Source organism: Limulus polyphemus, unplaced genomic scaffold (genome assembly GCF_000517525.1).
Source record: "Limulus polyphemus unplaced genomic scaffold, Limulus_polyphemus-2.1.2 Scaffold1038, whole genome shotgun sequence".
In the NCBI taxonomy this organism is placed as follows: Eukaryota; Metazoa; Arthropoda; class Merostomata; order Xiphosura; family Limulidae; genus Limulus; species Limulus polyphemus.
The window spans coordinates 320481-343017 of NW_013666648.1; the positions used below are offsets into that span (position 1 = coordinate 320481).

Below are 22537 nucleotides of genomic sequence, written 5' to 3' on the forward strand. Positions count from 1 at the left end.
ATTTTTTAAAATCTCTAAGAGACCAGATAAAGAACATACTGTTTAAGAACGTAATGAGCCTAATACTAATGTCTTATGACAAGAATAATTGAAAACTGAGGCTGTTTATGATAAATAATTGTAATTTTCTGTTACAATCTGCAGCGATATGATGTCTACTGAGATCTTGCCACATTTTGTGATGATACACATTAGTAAATTCAGAATTATAGCAAAAAATTACTATGTATAGCTTAATAGAAAATGGGTTGGTCCAATGTCATCTGAATAGGGTTAAAAGATATAAAACTAACTAACCTGACAAGGAAAACCCTGAGCTTTGTCCAGCATATTAAATAAAAATCCCAGTTCACAAGCTAAACAGAATTCTCGATGACAGAGATGATTAAGTAGTGCACATCGTAAAGGTTCAACAAAATAAAGCACCTGCAATTATAATTGTTATATCAGTGTCAAAATGATTTAACTTTAAACAAAGATTTGTTTCAAATTACAACCAACAATTTGACATACACATCACGAACCTACTTTAATTTACTCAAACAAACATAAAGCTACACAGTACATAATACTTACGAGTATATCTCAGGTAACATAGCACAAAAAGAGTTGAGTATGTTATATTAAAATGATTTTGAAACCTCAAAATAAAATTACAGTCCATGTTGCCCTGCCAGATCTTACTCTGTCTGACAACCATGCACTATGACCATAGCCATGCAGCATAGTTTCAACTGTAGAAGGCTGTCATGTTTAAAGCACACCACTCTTCAGGGTATGTTTTCCATAATCTATCAAGTGTATGAGGATGACAGTTCCCAGTGCCAACTTCAACAGACCAGTCCCACAGTAATCCATAGGCACAGTGCCCAGTGACCTGAATGGTAAGTCTTCATATGGAATAGTATGAATATCTATTTCATTCTTTGGCTGCTTGTGGTATGTAATGGTTGAACAGGAGGTACAAATGGAGGCCTTTTTTTGTGGACCTATACCCTGTCGACTTTGTTTTCATTATGTTGTGGACTGTTGCTTTGGGCAAGTGGATGGCATTTACCTCTGATCTTTGTGTTCACATATTTTCATCTGTTACAAGAGATAGGGCTTTACTTACTACTGCTGGAGTATGACTTGTTGCAGGTCTCTTTCTGGATTGTCCTGGTGCCCCAGGTTGATTCATATTTCTTTGTTTCCAAATGCCATTAAGTACAAGGGATATTCTCTTCTTGGAAATTCTAAATTCCCAATCAGAACACAATTTTATGATTTGAGTGTGTAAATATTTTGTGTCAGAAAGGGCTGTTATTTAGCATTCCCAAAACTGATAACTTTTTGGTGACAACCCACTACCTACAAATGCCAAACACTTTCAAAACTTAGTTCTGATTCATGTCGTTCCACCACAAGTTTATATCAGCTGTGGTAGTCATGTGATTTGCTGACTTCAAAATCACTTAAATATAACATACTCAACCATCTGTAGTTACACACTTGTACGATCACATGACAAAAAAGGCTACACACAATACAGTATCACAGTCTGAAATACAAACTTCCTTTACACATAAAAATTTTGTAGCAAAGGTTTTGTATCAAATTCCTAAAAATTAAAAGTTTTACTAATTCAGCCAAGACATACATAGATTCCTAAATTTAAAAATTTTGTAATAGTGGTATTTATTTCACATTTTATTCAGTTTTTTTGTTGTTGTAAGTCAACAACCAACACTATGCTAGTCAACATATATTTATAAGAACAATCTTTACTACCAGCAAAACTGACAAAATTTAGGACCAATTTTTCATCATTTTGGGGACAAATGTGGGAACTTCAGGAACATTTATTATTTCTTCCAAACAACTGCTTTAGAAACTTACCCTTTTTGAAACAAATAGCAATAAATAAACTCACAGACATAACTTATTTTGCTTCTTAACTGTTTTCCTCTGAATCCTAATCTTCAGCATTGGTTACCAGTGTATACTTCAAACCTGAAGAACACAAAAAGTAAGAACTGGTTAGAACCAGTTCATTCATTAAATGAAACTTCAAGTTATACTGCTTCCTCTTAAACAAACAAACAAAAAAACTCACAGTAGAGTGTCAGTAGACTGTCACGGTGTTTGTGTAAACAAAGAAACTTTTATTCAAGTATAACAGCTACCACCTTATCTAGGTTTGTAATTCATAATTTGTTCAAGCTTTATTCAAGCAATTTTTTTTGGAAGGGAGTTCAGTTGAACTTGTGTCCTTCCTGTTGGTATTTTTTGAAAGCTGACTTATCAAAACCAGTTAGTATGGTTTTAACATTTTGCTGATAAAAAAAAAAGTGTCAGTGGAGTTTTATCAATTTATTATGTTTATCAGAGTTACGGTGCATGATGTTTTCGGCAATATAGCTTGGACTAGGTGGTTTGACAGATAATGACAATAGAAATGTCTAAAGTGTTGGTATTTTATATAGCCAGAAATAATAAACTGTGTGTCTTTGGTAGAAGATAGTGAAATTTTTTTCTTTAAGGTGTTTGAAAAGTAATCTAACAGTCGTTGTTTTTTTGGCATTCAGTCTTTTCTTTCCCATTATTTTCAATTAGCTGCCTTGATTCTTTCATTCTCTACCTTAACAAGTCCCTTTTTACTGAAGATACATCAGCTTTGCACCAACTCCCAAATTTAAATCCTTGTGAATAATTTTGTTGTAGTCAACTATCATCAAGAATGTTTACTTTAACATACAGCCAAAATCTCTCTAAAACAGCCCCTCAGAAACCAACCAACTTCTTTAAACTGGATGCTTATTCTGGTGCTTAAAATGTATACAAACAACACTGGATATTTGTGTAATCTAATAAAAAACTTGGTTCTAGACAAGGGTGGTTTTGACGGATTTAACATTAACCTGGTAAGCCAGATATGTACGAAATGAACACCACTACATTGCTTCAGTCAGTTGTTCTTCGTATAATTACTACTTACCACATTAAAAGGGTGATATGAAACTACAGGTATTCATTTTTGAAGTACGCTGATGATCAAGCTGAAGATGAGGATTCACTGGAAAAACTGGCTTGAAACAGAAGAACCTGCATAATATATAACTAGGAAACACCGATTAAACAGATATTTAAATAGAAACATGCAATAAGAAAACTTTGCTTTATGTTATTCTTTTCTCATTAAAAGACAACAAATTTAGAAATTTCCCATCAAGTTACTATTTTTAGGGAAAAAAACAAATTTTTTTTTTAGAACGTTTTCATGGATTTTAGCAAAATCCTAAAAATTTAGGGATGCTTGAAAGCCTGTCACTATGTTAACCTGAAATACATTCAAAGCAAAAACTTGTGGTATGCTAGCAAAATATATATTCATAACAACCTGTACTAAGCTAGCCCGAAGTACAGAATTAAATTATATGAAACTTGGTAAAAACTTTCTAATAACAATTCAGAATATGTGTATAAAATTAATTTAATTGGACTTAATTTTGTATCAGTTTTTAGTTTCCAAAACTTATGAAAATTTACTGTAAAAAAAAAAACAATAAAAATGTTATATACTTCTGTTATATACTTTACTTTTTATGTTATTTACATCAAAAACATTGTAAGTGTACCTCAAAAAATCTTTTTTTTTCTCAATAAATTACAAATATCTTGTTTGTATTTTCATAACACCATATGAAATTTACCAATATATGTATGATCCATGAATAATGCAACAAAAACTTATTTACATGTGGTGCTGCAAAAAGTTTGGAGCATTCAACTGTGTCACGAGCTGATAAAGTTTGGGGCATTAAAAAGTGTGTCACGAGCTGAAAAAGTTTGGGGCATTAAAAGTGTGTCACGAGCTGAAAAAGTTTGGGGCATTAAAAGTGTGTCATGAGCTGAAAAAGTTTGGGGCATTAAAAGTGTGTCACGAGCTGAAAAAGTTTGGGAAGCACTGCCCTAGATACATAACAAAAAATGAAAATTTCACATTTTTTAGGAAATAAACTAGACAGACATTATATAATTCTAAAATTTTAATTTTTCAATAATTTTGGGCAAAGGATTGTTGACACAGAATTAAAATGATATTTTAAAATAAATTTTTGAACGTTGGTTTGAGAAAGGGTTCAAATGATGTTTGTGTTTTTAATTTTAATTCTTTGCTCAGTCTTACCTGAATCATATTATTGGAGTAAGCATTGGGTAAGTTAGCCTCCAACCCACTGAAACACGTTCTGTTGAAGAGGTTAAAATCAAAATCATCAAATCCCATCTTCGAATACTTAATTTCAATCTTCTGATAGCGTTGGGGAACAGTTTCTTCTTCCCCTGGAAAAAAAAAACTACTTGTTATAGTTTTGAAGTTCAAGTCTTTAATCTACAAGATATATCAAGTCAGTTTCAAATCATTACTGTGTTTCAGTCCTAAATAATTAAAACAGTCACATAATATAAACATACGTGTATTTTAAATCTTGTTTTTTAATTAATTAAAAAAAAAGATTCCTAGTGATTCTTCCAGGACAGTGTAATGTTCTCATATTTTGTTTCTTAGAAGTGTAAACTTTCAAAAAATTCTATAAACATAAAAATGCAAAGTTGTATTTAAAAATTATATTAATAACAAGAGAAAACTAACAAGACTGCCTTGTTTCAATCATTTTTAATATTACCAATTAGATACAGCTTATTACTTCTGGTCTGTGATTTTGTTTTTAGAAACTTGACGTCACCTGTTCATGTCTAGTTCATTGCATGAGCTTACCATTAGGTAGAGGAGACTCTCTAGGTGTTTCTCTATACCTTCGACCTCTCCTGTCAGGTGGGTAGGGGACCTGGTTCCTTACTCTGTTTCCTGGATTTGGAGCATATCCAATAGACCTCACCATCTTCATGGAGTTAATGATCTGAGGATCAATTGGTGGTGTGCGTCTACTCAAGCACAATAAAAACAAAGCAATCTTTTAAGAAAACACAAAATTTGCACCTAGTGCTAAACAAAATCCTCTCACGTATAATTCTAGTAATCTTAATCATGATTGATTTTTTAGCCAAAGCAAACAGCAAGTACTTTTATTATATCACAAAAAAAAAGCTCAAAAATACGGAAACTCTTGCTTTGCAATCAAAGTAAAATGTAACACCTATTTTCTTCTTTCCACTAAATATCATAATTCTTGTAAAATTACACCAAACTTTACAGTTGATGTCACAAGTTACATAAATTTTTATAATTTATTACAGAACATTTTTGATCATGTAATTGGTCACGAGTAGCAACTTCACATTTAGTGCATTTGACTTGTGGTGCCCCCTGGTGATATAAATTACATCTTGTGATCATCAAGTTCTTGTTTGTACAAGACCACACATGTACCACGACCTACCTGTGTAGAACCACCTGATAACCATTACGAGAAAAAAGCAAGCTGTTCGAAAATTCCCGAACCCTGACAGTCTCTAACTTACAAATTTATATTTATTTTCACTCGAAAGTGTACAGTAATATTGGTATGTAAGACTATTCAACCTCCACTTACAATGAGTAAGCCTTTTAAAAGCATGCGTGAAAAAAGTCTAAATGATAAGACTGAACAATTTTCAGTACATTATTAGCCCATCGCATTCTCCAGAAAAGGCTGTTGAAACTTATAATTATGAGATAGAGATGGAAGTACAGAGGCACACACACACATACATCCTTTGGTACCTTTAATCACAGACATAAGACGTTATGATGCACATTTTTTGTTAATTATTATAAGCATGTGTGAAGTATTTATGTAGAGCAAATATATATATATATCAGTACCTTATATTATACTTCTTACTTCCAATATTACTTGAAACAAGATTTTCTGTTTTAAATCTTTATTACGTTAATTGTTCAAAAATACAAAAAAAAAAATATCATATAATAATTTTTTAATCTGTTACATTACTTCTGGTTGATAACAAAATTTTTAAATATGATGATGATATATAAATATATCAAACTCTGTACTTGCATGCTCAACCATTTTTAAATGTATTAAAATTGTTTTTTTTAAATGTATTACTAATGAATAGGAGGCATGTTAATAGAGTGCAATGCTCCTGAACTTGAAATTAAAATATCAAAGCTTTCTTGATAAAAAAAAAACTATCTAAACCAATAAATCCTCAGTATCAACAAACACACACTAAACTTTATATCTTTTGCAACAGCTAACTTCAATTTTCAATCCCGAAATTTTAAATTCTTGTCAAGAAGTATGTGCCATGAACTTTTGATCCAACTGACGTGACTAATATCCCTTTAAGTCTATGGATAGAGAAAATAGAAATGTTCTTATCCTAAAATATTAGTAAATAGTTTTAAATTTATACTTCCTTTCCTCAACTTTATATTCTATTATAACTCCATGTGAATTAGGAGAGCCCAGATAAAAAATTAGCTAAATATAGTAAGCTTTACCACAAAAGTCCAACTATAACAGCTGTTTATACCCAGTTTTCTCTTTACACTGTTTACAACTTTCAGATTATTTGATGAAGTCCAAATAAAACAGCCCATAGATGGTAGTTTCTTTTTATGTACTTTTAACATCTGATAGTGAGGTGTGTATTCTAATTTTATACACACAGACCTATCCAATTTCTTACAGAAGTTTGGTTAAATTTATCCTAATTGTTTATCTTTTCTTTTTTTTAACAAAGGAAGCAATTATATCTCAGCAATGAGAATTATCTTCTATTTTGAGACACATTGTGTGTTAAGAATTATCCAATTATTTCTCAGCAATGAACATTATCTATTTTCAGACACTGTGTGTATTATCTCTTAATATCTAAAATTTTTGCCTCATCCTGCCAGAATTATTTTCACCATAACTTACCAAATTTCGAGTCTATTTAGAAAAAGTGGATAATAACATGGTTTGGATTAGTTTTCAGTCAAAAAGACGTAAATGTTATCGGAAGCTGTCATAGTCTGATGGGTAAATCATGATTTGTGGCTGGACTCAGCCACAGGGTCTGCTGGGGTTTAAGGACTTACGAATTATCCAATTATAGCTCAACCATGAGCATTATCTTTTATCAGAAACAATGAATACTAAGAGTTATTTGATGGAAATTACTAAAACCTAGCTTAAAGGCAGTGCAATAAAACTTTTTATTTGGTAATAGACATTTTTAAAATTTCAGTACCTGTAAACAGGCTTGACCAATTCCTTCGGCCAATCAGAGAGTAGTTTCCCAGTACAGTAGGGCATTGGAATGGTAGATAGTGGTGTCAACTCATCGTTAATATCAATAGGGTGTAAAGGTTCAACCTTAAAATAAAAAATAAAAAAACACTCAATATATCAATGGTCAAATCTTTATTTTATTAAAAATACTTCACTAAAAAATATGATTTTATGTATGTGAAAGACTTGTAATATTAACTGATAGAATGAAAGTCAGAAGTATTAAATCTATAAAGACTTTAAACGAGCACAAAGAGGTCACGTGGTCGGTCAAATTGACCGAGCTAGTGTTGAGAGAGTTAAAGTAGAATTAAACAACCCCAAATTCTACAGTGCAAAACTCCTAATCTCGACCCATTATATTTATATTATGAGACATAAAAAGGAAACATATTCTTATAGTAGAAATGGACCACCCTATATTTCTACAAAACTCCCAACCTCCACCCTTTTTATTTAATAATTATAAAGTGATGACAACGAGGACTAGCAATGGAAGAATAATTCTGATTTTTGACTCTCATTAAAATGTTGTTTTTGTTTTGTATCAAGTTCATTAAATCAGCACTATAAAACAATAATCTCCTATTGACAATCAATGTATTTAATAACATTAGAATTATATATATACATACATACACACACAAAAAGCTCAATGAACAAAAATTGCATATATTATTTTTTGTGCTTGTACAATCAGTGTTAATAGTGACATAAACTGACAATGGCACAACTGATTTACAGCCAATTTACACTCAGGAAGTGTATATGTATATACGTGTGTGTGTGTGTGTGTATATTCTTGATGGGAAAAAAATATGTAAAGACAAGTAATCGCAATTTCAAAGTTAGATACACATGGATTCCTTTTTTCGTGAAATAATTATTAAAATTTTTTAAGATTTTTTTTTTTACAACCAGAGATTTAATAACTATTAACACCTTTATCGAGCTAAATGTAATCTAACATAAATGCTCTCACATAAATAATAATAATAATAATTCAATCAACACCAGTCTCAACATTAGCTCTGTCACATGGTTTAAAGATAACAGAAAAGAAAATTCACAATATCTTTCATAGGAGTTATACAGCGATGCAACTTACAGGATCAGCAAATTCTGTTGGCTGACTGAATGGATTAAATGTCACTTGATCACTAGCTCCAAATAAGTTAATGTTGCCTGTGCAGATGAAACAAAAAACAAGTAGTAAGTAACAGGTTATTAAAAAAAGTTGATTTCTATATATATATATATATATTTTTTTTTGAAATATATACGACAATCCAATAAATCATTTTGGAACAAACACAAAAAAGAGAAACAAAGAAAACTTTAGAAAGGTCTTGATAAATATAAACCTTATTCACTTTGGAACTACTTTTACACAGTTACCTTGAAGTATAGAATGTTATGAAACTACAAAGTTAGTAATCAACCTCACACAGATTTTTAACATACTTTAATCCACCATTTTAAGTATAATGAAAATAGGCACCATGTAGTTTTATCGATGAGTTTTTAAAATTTTCATTAACCTCACCTTCTTTCTCACCTACTTTGTTTTAAGATTTTCTTGAATATTATTTGATGTACTACATAACAGCGATAATACTGATAAGTACATCTTATGAATATAATTGCAACTAAATCTTAATATATGTTCCATATTTGCAAAATTTAGATTAAAAAGCAGTAACTTCTTCCAGTGGAATACTAAAATTTTCCTAAATAATTATGAGTTCGTACAGTATACAAAAATCTGTTGATTAACAAAAAAAGCGTAGTAGAATGTCAGATAAAAACGTGTTGAAAATATAGTGCAAGAGATGTTAATTAGTAACATTTTTTTGGTTTACTGAATTAGTAATACATAATTTTTCTAAGAATATACGAAATTTATACCTGAATATATATCAAAAAAGTTAAAAGATAAACCAAAAGAACATGAGAACACACACACACAAAAAGATTTTAACATATATCTACATCGGCAAAATTCAACTACTTTTATTTTCACCGTTGTGCTGCTGAACATAACATAAACTGATATATTATATATTTCTTTATTAAAAACATATATATACTACAAAAATTTGTTGCCCTACCAACAGCATCTCCAAAGGCAAGTGCTTGACCTGATGCAGCCGTGTCAAAGGTTAGGAGAACGGCTCCTCCAGTCTCTACCTGGTGAATGTAAAGTGATGGCTGTGTTGACGACCCTGTGTCCACTAACTGAAATTGTCCGCTCTATATTGAAGAAAAGATGCTTTTATTGTAACTTGAATGAAAATAAACCTAAACTTAGTAAGTCCATTATTTTAGCATATATGAATGAAGAATAAGAACAGTTTCTATATGATACAAATTATAGTTAAGAAAAACACTTGACGTCATGGAATGAGGTGGTTAACTAAGTTAATGATTACTATTTATCTATTCCATTAATATTTCAGTGTTTTATACTACTTTTTTTGAGATAACTTATAACATACATGAATAAATGACTTGCACGTATCACAATTTTAAAAATGACCTACATTGAGTATTTTAGCTTGTTTTACTTACTGTGAATGTACATAAAAACTTATAAATTGTTAGGGTTTAATAACTTTAACTGTTCCTCTATATTTTTATATCATACAGTTTTCAACTCATCAGATCACAAAATTGTTTTGTTTGTTTCTTTGTTTTGAATTTTGCGCAAAGCTACACGAGGGCTATCTGCGCAAGCCATCCCTAATTTAGCAGTGTAAGACTAGAGAGAGAAGGCAGCTAGTCATCACCACCCACTGCCAACTCTAGGGCTGCTCTTTTATCAATGAATAGTGGGATTGACCATCACTTTATAATGCCTCCATGGCTGAAAAAGTGACCACGTTCAGTAAGAAAGGGATTCGAACCCATGGCCCTCAGATTGCAAGTCAAACATCCTAACCACCAGGCCTATTCACAAAATATATAGAAAAACCCAGCAGTAAATATTAAGATTAACTGGATGACAAAGGACATAACATTAAGTTAATGAAGCATTGTACGAAACTTCAACAGTAACTTTGAAGTACTACACACTTGGATCACGCACCTGTTTTGATGCTCTAACAAAGGAAATAATCTCACAATGTTGTCTCATATTTGAAAATGTTTTAGGTATCGTGCGAAAATACAGGAAATTTTTTGTGAGCAATACAAATATTCCTTACTCAAAGTGGTTTCATATGATTTTACTTTATACACAACATCCACTGGAAAGACTTTGTATGTTAATCCGAAACCAAATTTCCTTTACTTCTGCAAAATTTCAACCACATTTCACACCAGTAAATTCTCTGTTATTAAAGTTTTGTTTCTGTCAAATAAAAAAGTGTCATAACATTTACTTTTTCATGCAACATTTTAATCAATGAAAGTGTAGTCATTATTTTGCGTACGTATATTTATTTTTATTCAGCCCTTACCTGAGATACAACGCAAAGACGAGAAGTAAAAGCAGGAACGAACCGAAGGAGACAAGGAGGGAACATCACTTGAATTGGGGCAACTGCTCGCATTATTCGAAGGTCATACACCATCAGGAAAGGGTCAACTGCAAGAGCTCCGTGCCTTTACAGGAAAATTTTATTTAAAAACTGTTGTTTCTTCCACGAAAAGCAAATATTGTGTATGAAACCAAGAATACACTTTGTCAAAAACTATATACATATGATTTATCTTTCGTTCAAAAACTGTTGTTTTTCCCTGATATTTACATAATTTGTTTGGTTTTCAAAATGAATCACTGCATCATGACTTACTATTATAACTTCATTTAATATTAACAGGATATTGTAAAAAATATCAAAAACTAAAACAGTTTTCTTGTTCGAATTTGATGACGAGGGACCCACTTTTTAGAAATAAAAGTTTGGAGAGGGCTTGACTGGGTAATGAAAAAACTTTATTGTAAATGTACGATGTTTTAATAATATTACGTCATCCTCAGGTACAGGTAGTTTATACAGACACATGAATATATGTATATATATACAGTATGAAACAAAGTCAAAACATTGTACATTTACAATACAGTTTTTCTCATTACCCAGTCAAGCCGTCTCCAAACTTTTAGTTTTCTTCTTCACAAATTAACTATTTATTACAATGTCTAGTTAGATTTGCTGATGTTAGTGTTTGGTAATATCGCTTATGCTTGTGTATTCAAATGACCCAGATATTCATTTGTCATTTGTTATTTTTTCAAATACAAAATGATGCTTGTCTACCTACCTGCTTGAAAGTCCACATGTGACCAACTGATTACCATGGACGTCGAAATCTGCCAACATTCCTGTATGAGATTCTAGGGTGTGCTCTACTTTTAGAGTTGTAGGATCTCGCAACGTCACCTTTAAAAACACATTAGAAAAATCCCAATTTTTAAATATCTTTCCGGCTGCAATAAAAAAAAAAAGATATTTATTTTGTTAATTTTCAGTTCTATTCAGCTATATTAGCTTATCTTTCTAGCTGTACAAACAATACTTTCTATGTTCTCAACGTTTAACTATAACCAGCTAGATATAGTTAGTTCTTTCCTTGCACAAGATCAAACCTTCTAATTCATCTACCGTTAACCGTAGTCAACTAAATGTAGCTAACCTTCCCTCCTATGTCACCTGCACAAACAAAGCGGGGATGTCGCCGCAATATGATACACCCTTGTTCACCGACATCCACAGTCCTCATTTCTTCTCCTCGGGCCAAGTTCAGTTCTACTAAGTGGGGTTGGTTCCCTCCCATCAGCAAGGTTTCTGATTGAGTGACCATCATACACTGTAGATCCTGAAGCTGCTCTGAGCTGCATGTACAACAGAAAATATTTTCATCACACACTGAAAGAGTTAAAGAGAAGCTACTCAAATGATATAAAAAATACACATAGACTATTTTACATTTTTACTTTAATTTCATGATGCTGCTACTTCCTCGGTAATTTCGAACTTAACAATGAATATATATTAACTACTTACGACTTTTAATCAGCTCAAAAATATAATTATACACTGGGGCCCTGCAATAACATGGTCCACAGGGTCCATATCACAAGACCGCGTTATAATAAGGTCTTTTCATTGGCTAAGCCCCTTAATTATTCATGAGGATGCCAACTCACTGGTTGGTTCTAAATCCAACTACGTGTTTTATTATTAAAAACTAATTATTAAAATAACAATAAAAATAAACTTTAAATATATGTTTAAAATACTTATGTAAATTCTAAAGATATTTAATAAAAACTCTTAAAATATTTTCATCAGGAAATTACACGTGTAAAATAATAGAATACAGCACCCAAGACAACAGTTGCACAACCACATTAAAAAATCAAAATAAATTACAACATAAATTATATAAAACTTACCATGCACACTTTTAAATGAGATATAAAAAAAATTAAAATTTCTTTACTGAATAAGTTGTAACAATTTATTTTTTGTTTCCTTTTGCCAAGTGGAAGACATCAGTTACTAGGGTGAACCATTGTTGGTTTGGGCATCCTTATGATGTACATTACAACAGTCTTAGCTTGGTTTGGGCATCCTTATGATGTACATTACAACAGTCTTAGCTTTCTGCATCAACAGCAGAAGTAAGATAAACATAGAGGATCAACAAGTGAAGAATAATGATTACACATCATTCAAAATATATTAGAATGTGTTTTGTATTATATTTTTAACCCCTTAAAACACACTAACCTGGCATCAGGTATCTAGATGGTGATGTATATGTAATGGTAAAGGAATAACGCTCATTTGAAGTTTGATTATAGCCTAGGCTTTAAGGTTACAGTTTTATGGTAAAATTTTAAAAAATTAGACTAGCCCAAGTGTGTGGTGAAGATCAGTACAAAACACTTGTATTATTCACATAATGATACAAGAACATCAACATTGGTATACAACTACAGAAAGTAATTAAAACTGGTTAGTTTGTTTGTAGTTAAGCACAGAGCTACACAATGAGCTATCTGTGTTGTTCCTACCAAGGGTATCGAAACCCAGTTTTTAGGATTAAAATTGGAAGCAATTAAATAACTGAATGGTATAATTGTCAGTTTAAGTATTGTACATCTTTAATGGAATATGGTGCAGAATTGTTCTAACTATCAATCTACAAAGGGTAAATAATCCTTTAGATGTTTTATCTATACATGTACATCAGTCTCACCTGTGGTTAAAAACTGTCAGTCCTCGGCGTTGTGACAGTCGAATGGAAGCACTGGTCAAAGCTAAAATTCCAGCATTCACAGTTGCCAACTGCTTGATCTCATTGGTAGCATCCACTTGGAAGGAGGTATACTTCTGTAGATCACAACTGTAGTACGATGTCACGTGACCCTGAAGTAAAGATCACATAACGAATATATTTCCTCTCTCAGTTATGCAATGGCAATAGATTATGATGCTCAAAATACAGGCAAGTCAGTTGTATTGCTGTGACTGTATGTTTTAAAAATATATAAATAGAATAAAAAATAAAACAAGTGTAAGATGTGTTTCAACTTATCATAATATATATCCAACTACGGTAAGAAAAATTGTTACATTTCACCCTTTTTCTTTAAAAAAGTTGATTGACAATTGTGTATTGGTTCATTTGTAAGGAAAGGCCTAGTAAACATAAGACAAATTGGTAGCACTGTAGTTGTCTGAACTTCAAAACATCAAGTGATTAATTTATACGAGCATGAACATATCTTTCAGTTTGAGAACTAGATATGAGCCAATGGCTACCCCCATCAATCTGATCATAAATATAAAATACTAATATGTGTATTACACCTTGTGCAGGAACCTTTTTTTTTTTCAAGTAATTCATATCAATATTATAAATATAAAAACAATATGTGATTGGTAACACACCAAAGCTAACAGAATAAAGTCTTACAATATATCATTGGTAACACACCAAAACTAACAGAATAAAGTCTTACAATATATCATTAGTAACACACCAAAGCTAACAGAATAAAGTCTTACAATATATCATTAGTAACACACCAAAGCTAACAGAATAAAGTCTTACAATATATGATTGGTAACACACCAAATCTAACAGAATAAAGTCTTACAATATATCATTGATAACACGCCAAAGCTAACAGAATAAAGTCTTACAATACATGATTGATAACACACCAAAGCTAACAGAATAAAGTCTTACAATATATGATTGATAACACACCAAAGCTAACAGAATAAAGTCTTACAATATATCATTAGTAAAACACCAAAGCTAACAGAATAAAGTATTACAATATATGATTGATAACACACCAAAGCTAACAGAATAAAGCCTTACAATATACGATTGATAGCACACCAAAGCTAACAGAATAAAGTCTTACAATATATCATTGGTAACACACCAAAGCTAACAAAATAAAGTCTTACAATATATCATTGGTAACACACCAAAGCTAACAGAATAAAGTCTTACAATATATGATTGATAACACACCAAAGCTAACAGAATAAAGTCTTAAAGAACAACTTTATCCAGGACCAAATGCCCATGGGTTAAAAAAATGCTAAATTTACTACCTTAAGCAAATTATGGATTCACACACAAAGTGGGCATATGACATCAAAGTAAATCAACTTTTTAAAAAAAATCAAACATATGTCAATCAGTAAAAAAAGAGCAATAACACTCATGAAGAGAGAGATAGATGGGCAAATATATGTTTAGTCATAATAGAAAGCACTACACTATCTAAGAGGTAATTGGTGTGAGAAGACCAGAAATCAGATGCGACTTTCACTAATTATGACAAGTCACTTCAATACAAAACCATTGAAGCAATAGTTATTTTTATGGCTTAAAGCATTCTTTTTTTGTGTTAAAAGAGCCGAAGAGCATGAATCTTTAATTATGTAAACTCTGCCTTAATAAGTCATCTGACCATTATTAAAACCCTTAACACGCAGCTACAGACTTTTACTAGTTCTTAGTTGTGTGGTCAGATGATCCCCTGACTTTGTCTACATATAACTATCACAGACCTACATATAACACTGAATACTTACCCCTTGGTTCCCCATCCATAGCAACTCCTCCTGTAAATCAAAGCTCAGAGCAGAAACCCCAAAATGGTTGCCCCCATCTGCAAGGATGCTATGCAGTAAAATGTATTCCTGGCCCAATGCTAAACTTCCAACAGAGAACTGTCCCTGATTCATCTCTCCTCCATCAATTGGAGGAGCAAACTCCCCCACATGGTACTCCATCATCAACTAAAACAACAAATAACATTGCTAAATTAGAATAATATTCCTCACCAGTATATCAACACAAACACTCAAAATATCACGTAAACTAAATAATAATACCTGTAACAAAGCTTGTCAATAAAATAAAAAAGTAAACAGACGTGTGACACAGTATGTGACTAATGTCACATAAATAATACAGAAATTTACTTTTAGTTTCTAACTTTTGCTATTTTTGTTCTTTCCACTTTTCTGTATTTAGTTTTATGTAATGTAACCATTATTTTAGATTTTATATACACAGAATTTGACAGTACTTAGCTTTTGGTATTTTTAAGGGGAACCGATTCAGTTCTACATTCACCAGATATTCCGATTAGCTTTCAAAGGAATACTGCAGGTGATAGCCATGATATTGTACTTTGTATAGCCCCCAACATAACCTAACCTCTCACTCATTACATTCACCAGATATTCCGATTAGCTTTTAAAGGAATACTGCAGGTGATAGCCATGATATTGTACTTTGTATAGTCCCCCGACATAACCTAACCTCTCACTCATTACATTCACCAGATATTCCGATTAGCTTTCAAAGGAATACTGCAGGTGATAGCCATGATATTGTACTTTGTATAGCCCCCGACATAACCTAACCTCTCACTCATTACATTCACCAGATATTCCGATTAGCTTTCAAAGGAATACTGCAGGTGATAGCCATGATATTGTACTTTGTATAGTCCCCGACATAACCTAACCTCTCACTCATTACATTCACCAGATATTCCGATTAGCTTTCAAAGGAATACTGCAGGTGATAGCCATGATATTGTACTTTGTATAGTCCCCGACATAACCTAACCTCTTCTCACTCATTACTTAAATTAGTTATTCCCTGTTTGCACCTGATGAAGAAAGGTCTATCTTTCAAACATGCTGGGATTATAGGATTTCTTATTTTTGTCTTTCATTGTTTTTTAACCCCTGTGTTCTCTTAACATCACCCAAATATTCTAAGATAACCTTTCTGTGTGTTCTGCTTCAGAAAATTAAGTATGACAAACCTGTACATCAGTAAGAGAGTATTACAAATAAGAACTTTATAAATACTTTTAAAGAATATTTAGAAATACAACAATTCATACTTCTACCTTTTAAAGAATACTTGCTATGTTTATTGACATTCATAGTGAACAACAAATTCTCTACATACATCCTATTAACTATTCAAATTACATGTCAGAAAAAAATCAAAACACCATACTTCAAAAATTCATTAAGGCCCCATTACACAATACCATCCATGTTGACCAGAAATTGTGTAATGCTAAATGTGTGTACATAATACACAAATATATATATATATACCTATGTGTGTGTCTGTTAAGGTATCTTAATATTTAGTTGTAGATTAATAACCTCAATGTCTATTGTTTCTTTTTCTTCTACACATTTCTGCATCCTAGTTAACACTCAAACTTGTTTGATCAGAATTATAAGCCCAAGTCATATGGAACCATAACAAACAAACATTATTTTTTGTTCATCACCCCCTAACCTGTGTTCATCAAAACTAAGTCTTTAATGGAATGACTAACACTCTTGCAGAAAGAGAACATATATAAATTTGAAAAATGTAAAGTAATCTGACACGTTAACATTATGCCATAGCCACTGCAACGAGCTACTAAGGATGAAGAAACTTTTTTTTTTTAACTAAGGAATCCCAAATTTAGAGCAATGGTAATAACTTACATGAGATAAAAAAAATATATACTCGTATTTTCTCTCACCTCAACTCACCTTAAAAGTTTTATGATTCCGCCTGTAGCCAGAAAATAAAATCCTTGATTTTTAATCTTCAAAACATTTTTTTTACTTCAAAATATGATGATGGTTAATTTTCAGTACTATTCATTCAGCTACAAAACCCAATTGTTTCCAATGTTCAATGAGGTACTTAATTGATCAATCATAGAACATAATGTAGCCTATGATTCAAGAGCACTATCTCCATCCCAGGAGTCTAATACGATTCCAATTAGATTTCCAAACAAAAGATTAATACAAATATGATCTGACATCATTATAAGATAGAATTCTGACACTGATAGGGAAGTGAGGTAAGAAAACAGCCATGTCTTACTTATCAAAGATTCTGTAGCAACAACTGAGATGATAAATGTATCTGACACAGTGGCAAAGCTGCAGAGACTGGATCGGGGAAAAAAATGAAAGCAGATGTAAGACATTTTAGTCCTCCACCATACTGAGGAAATAAAAAAAAAAGAATGAAAAAATAGCCTAAGTTTTTTTTTGAGGCACAGTGTAGTAAAAACTTATGCAAGAACAACATCAGATCACTAGAAATGACTTAGTTAGTTACAAAGAACCTCCATATCAAAGGGAAAGACTGAGAACTTTTAATAAGCACTTCCTGTCAAGTGATCACAGTTCTTGATGCTCATCCTAAAATGAAACCCATCCATGAAGTTCTCCTACAAATTGGGATACTAAGAGGAATGATGGAGTTATTTGGCCACCTTAGAAAAGGTGATGATTCCACAAAAGGTCATTTATCTTCCACATTCTAAATATCTAACATCTCATGCACAATCTTGATGAGCAATCATGAGTACAAAAGAAAATGGTGATCTGAAAAAAATGGATTGATTTTGCAATGGTCCAATTGACAATTAAAGATCTGGATGTCAAGGCTGGCTTAATTATTTCCAAATACTACCAATGACAATTAGCCTTACATACCTCTTAACAGTGATTTCTGCAGTGAATTCCTCAGTTGTTTCAGCAAAAGTTACACTTGCAGCAACACTAAACTTCAGAGCCAAGAAGGCTGACATCCACCAGTTGGAACAGTCATATCCAAGTGCACCATAAACATTTCTCACTGGTTTTTAGACATGTCTATAAATCTCTTTATCTTCTACTTGACCAAAAGTAATAAACGGAATCTAGGAAAATTATAAATATATGGTCAACTGCTCAGCATACAGGAGACAACATAATGCCTGACATACATTACAAAAGTTAGGAACAAAGACAAAAAAAAATAATTCTCAAATACATCTGGGTTACTAGGTAAAAATGTTATTGTGTGGTCCAACTGGGACTCTGACAAATACATGCATCATCTCAATTTTGTGATATGATCTGGTACTATAGCAACTGTAATACCTTCAATGGAGTAATGCTTGAAGTCTTTTAAACATCAATACATCTTAAGTACCAAGTACTAAAAGATAAAGACAATTAATTAACCACATAAAGACCATTCCAGGTCATGAGAATCGTGTGTCCAAATTTCAGTGGATACTTAGTTAAGGGATACCCATGAAACCAAAGACATCCAGATCATACAAGATGAATCTCACTCATATATAATAAGGATAGAGCAAAAGAGCTTGTGATCAAATGAAATTCAGCATCCACACAAGAGTTAGCCTTAAAAAAAATCAACAAAAGGGCAAATGGATCATAAATCAACCAGAAAGGTAATGAAACACATAAAAGTTGGCAACAACCATGATGCACACTATAAGAGTTAAAAGGAGATAACATTAACGTGTCAAAAGATAAGCCTGTTAAAAGAAGGATTACGTCTTGTAAAGAAAGCATGTCATACTTTAGAGTGACCCAGAAACAAGGAAAACAAAACAATCTTAGAGGTAAAAGTTTTTTGACCTCAGGATAAACAGTGATATATTTTGTACAAAAGAAAAAAATGGGAGAAACAAATAGAAAAAGTTGAATTAAAACAAATATCATGAATGGATACTTCAAATCCATTGTGAATATACACACAAAGTTCCTTGTAAAAGAAAAATACCATATATAATGTACAATTTATTCCACAATATACATACACAAATTGTATTTTAAAAGTATTAGGTCAGCAAGCTGACAGAATGGCAACTAGGCTATTGAAGACACCCCTCTCCCCAAAAAACAACCAAAACATCATGTTCATATTAACATAATGTGCACAATGTTGGGCCATTGGACCAGCCCCAAACTGGTGAAGGAATGTAGACCGTAATTCTGAATTTACTGTTTGTACCCACCCAAAATAATGCACGTTTTTAATAACATATACAAGTTTGTTATGCACAAAAAATTTAAAATCAGATGTTTTACAAAAGTATTTGTACTCAAATTTTGACAATAGAGAGTGCAAAGTAATGTTCATATGAAACATAAAAGTATTTTTGTTCTAGTGTTGAGTTTGCATATTGCATTTGCATAGGATAAAATAATTAGTTGATAACTCTGATATCAAACACATAATACCATGTCAAATGGTACTCTGCATTTTAACTCCACCTGTACACAAAGGATTAAACATAGACCTTCACATCTATTTACCTATCCAACAGAAGTAGAAAATTACTGAAACTGGCAGTAAACAACATATCATCAGGACTGCTGGTAAGTTTATTGCTTGAACATGAAGTGAAAAATAAACTTGTTGAAGATTAAATCAATAAAATATGATATTACTATTAGAATATAAAAGCAAGGTGTAAAAAGCCAATCCTTATCACCAAGGCAACCCTCAGTCTCAAAAGCAAACAGCTAAAACATTGTTTCAGTTTTACTTTTTAGTTCCCAGCTTTATAACACTGTAAGTTTAACTTGTAAGTGTAACATGCTGGAAATTTTGCTTCAACTTTCATTTCAACTAATCTGGCAAATGAAGAGAAATCAAAATTGTTACAATTTTAGGATTTAACTCTGGGAAGAAGTCTTGCAGTAGGTGTTTCGTTCTAAGTTTGTAATTGTAGTAGAATGAAAAGCTTGAAAATGCAACTTGACGTTAGACATAAAAATATATTAGTATTACTAATACTATAGTAATACGTTAGGCCTTAATCTTAGATCAATTTTGGGTTTAGCATTAAAACACACACGCACACACAGAAAATATTTTAATTTCTGACGGAATGTCAACTTACGTTTTAACTTTAAGTATTTATTTCTCCTCTCAATCTCAAGTTTAAAATATTCACATCTTGAACCATGTTTTTTATACCAAGTTGCATGCAACGTTTGAGTTTAGTCCGCGAACCACATTTTTCTTTTTCTCTTTTTTATTTTCAAACAACTTACTACCGTGATAGTAACAACGAAGCGCTGCAAGGATTTTAAGAATTTAAGCAGCGTCCTCTAAAATAATCTAAATATAACACAATTTATGTCGTTTTTTGTTATTAAATGAAAGTTTGACGATATGAAAGGCAAAGAGAAAAATAATGTTTGCTATTAAGAAATATCTGTGTCTTAAATTAGCAACTCTTTCAACAGTGTGAGGGTTTTCGTTATTTTCAACATCATCATGTACACATTACAATAACTGTTAATCTTCAAACATAAAACGTGGTTTCAGTGAAACTAAGAACACAATTTTTACCAATTGGACAATAATTACACTTGCCATAAGACATTAGTGTTAGGCATATTATATTTGTAAGCTCTAGATTCTTAACCTAGTCCCTTAGGGATTTTCAAAAATTAGAAGTGTGTATAATAATAGTATTCCCACCACAATATATCCGTCATATCCATGCCAATGACGCATTTCACTCAATCCAGAGCTCTTCAGGGCGACTGAGATACAACAAACACAGTAGTGATCGAAACAGTGTTTTAATAAGCTTTTTGAATACCTTTTACAAGCTGACGACATCATAATAAGTGGACAATAATTGATCAAAAGCATGTGATGTGGTCAAATGAGCCATGTTTTATCTTTTCTTTGTAGTTATTGTTATTAACTTCTGATCCAAGCAAACTAACTTCATTGCTCAGAACTAAAATATATAACCCAGATATTAATATAACTAATTTAATATGCCAGTCAAGATCCCAATAATATCTTACAAAAATAGATAAGCAGCTTTTGTTACGTTAATCATACATGATGGTATAAGAAATACACGAAGAAAGCCCCATGAGACACTTGACCTTGTTTGTGTTTTTCTAATGGTGTAAGCTGCTAGATGTGGTGTAACAGTATGGGTAACATTTACCTGACAAGAGTTCATTCCTTTGATTTCTTTAGAAGAATGAATAACATCCAGTGTGTACTGAACATTGTGCTTATTATTCACCTTACAATGCTGCATTTCCACTTTAATGGCCAAGGGTTCCTCCAAGATAACACAATTCACTGTGCTCATATTTCCTGAAACTGATTTGAAGAGCATGACCCACACAATCAATGGATCTCAGTCTCATTGAGCATCTTTGAAATCTCATTCACCATTTTAATCTTTAATTAAGACTTCTAAATCATTTGCAGACTATATTCCTCGCTGAATGAGTTACAATTGAACAAGGAAACTCTGGTGCCTTGAAGAATCAATATCGCACGTGGCAAAAGGTGGTCCAACCTGATATTAGGTAATATCCTGTAAAAGATGCTAACCAGTGTATTTCTGACATGACATAATGGCCAAAATTAACTTTTTTTATTACTGTAGAGTAATTCAGAGATAACTGAACTTCCAAGTATTTTTTGCTTGATTTTTTCTCCATCTATTGAGAGATAACTGAACTTCCAAGTATTTTTTCTTAATTATTTTTCTCCATCTATTGAGACATAACCGAGCTTCCAAGTATTTTTCCTTATTATTTGTTTCTCCATCTATTTAGAGATAACTGAACTTCCAAGTATTTTTTTCTTAATTTTTCCTAACATAGATACCACAGCTGAAAGTAAACATAATCTATTTTTGGATTAATTTGGAGGCCAGCGAAGCTGGAACGGTTCCTCCTAGATGGTACAAGTACCCCGGAGCACTGGACCAACATTAAGGGGAGATTTCCAGAACCCACGCTTTCCAACTTCACTCCAGGTTACTGTATGTGCACACAATCATAGCCCCATGCTGAGGTCAGAGGATTAATGGGGAGGGCATCATACGGATCCCAGGCCATGAAGTATGATACCACGCATACACATACAGCTCCAATCTCGGCCCCACTGAAGATTGTAAGAAAAGAAAGAACCGCTATATAATAGTATTATTT

The 22537-nt window shown here is 32.1% G+C and overlaps 1 protein-coding gene across 1 annotated transcript in view; it reads right to left on the minus strand.

The window, feature by feature from the left end:
- The window catches only part of LOC106461818 (PAB-dependent poly(A)-specific ribonuclease subunit PAN2-like), a 53673-nt gene extending 33047 nt beyond the window's left edge, over positions 1 to 20626 (minus strand). The window contains exons 1-13 of the mRNA XM_022388897.1: positions 20461 to 20626; positions 18254 to 18459; positions 15302 to 15508; positions 13440 to 13609; positions 11868 to 12066; positions 11496 to 11614; positions 10688 to 10832; positions 9338 to 9479; positions 8335 to 8411; positions 7186 to 7310; positions 4760 to 4926; positions 4169 to 4323; positions 298 to 426 (exon numbers count right to left, since the gene is read on the minus strand). Coding sequence (XP_022244605.1) covers positions 298 to 426; positions 4169 to 4323; positions 4760 to 4926; positions 7186 to 7310; positions 8335 to 8411; positions 9338 to 9479; positions 10688 to 10832; positions 11496 to 11614; positions 11868 to 12066; positions 13440 to 13609; positions 15302 to 15505 — 1632 coding nt within the window. The 5' untranslated portion in view covers positions 15506 to 15508; positions 18254 to 18459; positions 20461 to 20626. The remainder of the gene's footprint in view (positions 1 to 297; positions 427 to 4168; positions 4324 to 4759; positions 4927 to 7185; positions 7311 to 8334; positions 8412 to 9337; positions 9480 to 10687; positions 10833 to 11495; positions 11615 to 11867; positions 12067 to 13439; positions 13610 to 15301; positions 15509 to 18253; positions 18460 to 20460) is intronic.
- Positions 20627 to 22537: the final 1911 nt, after the last annotated feature.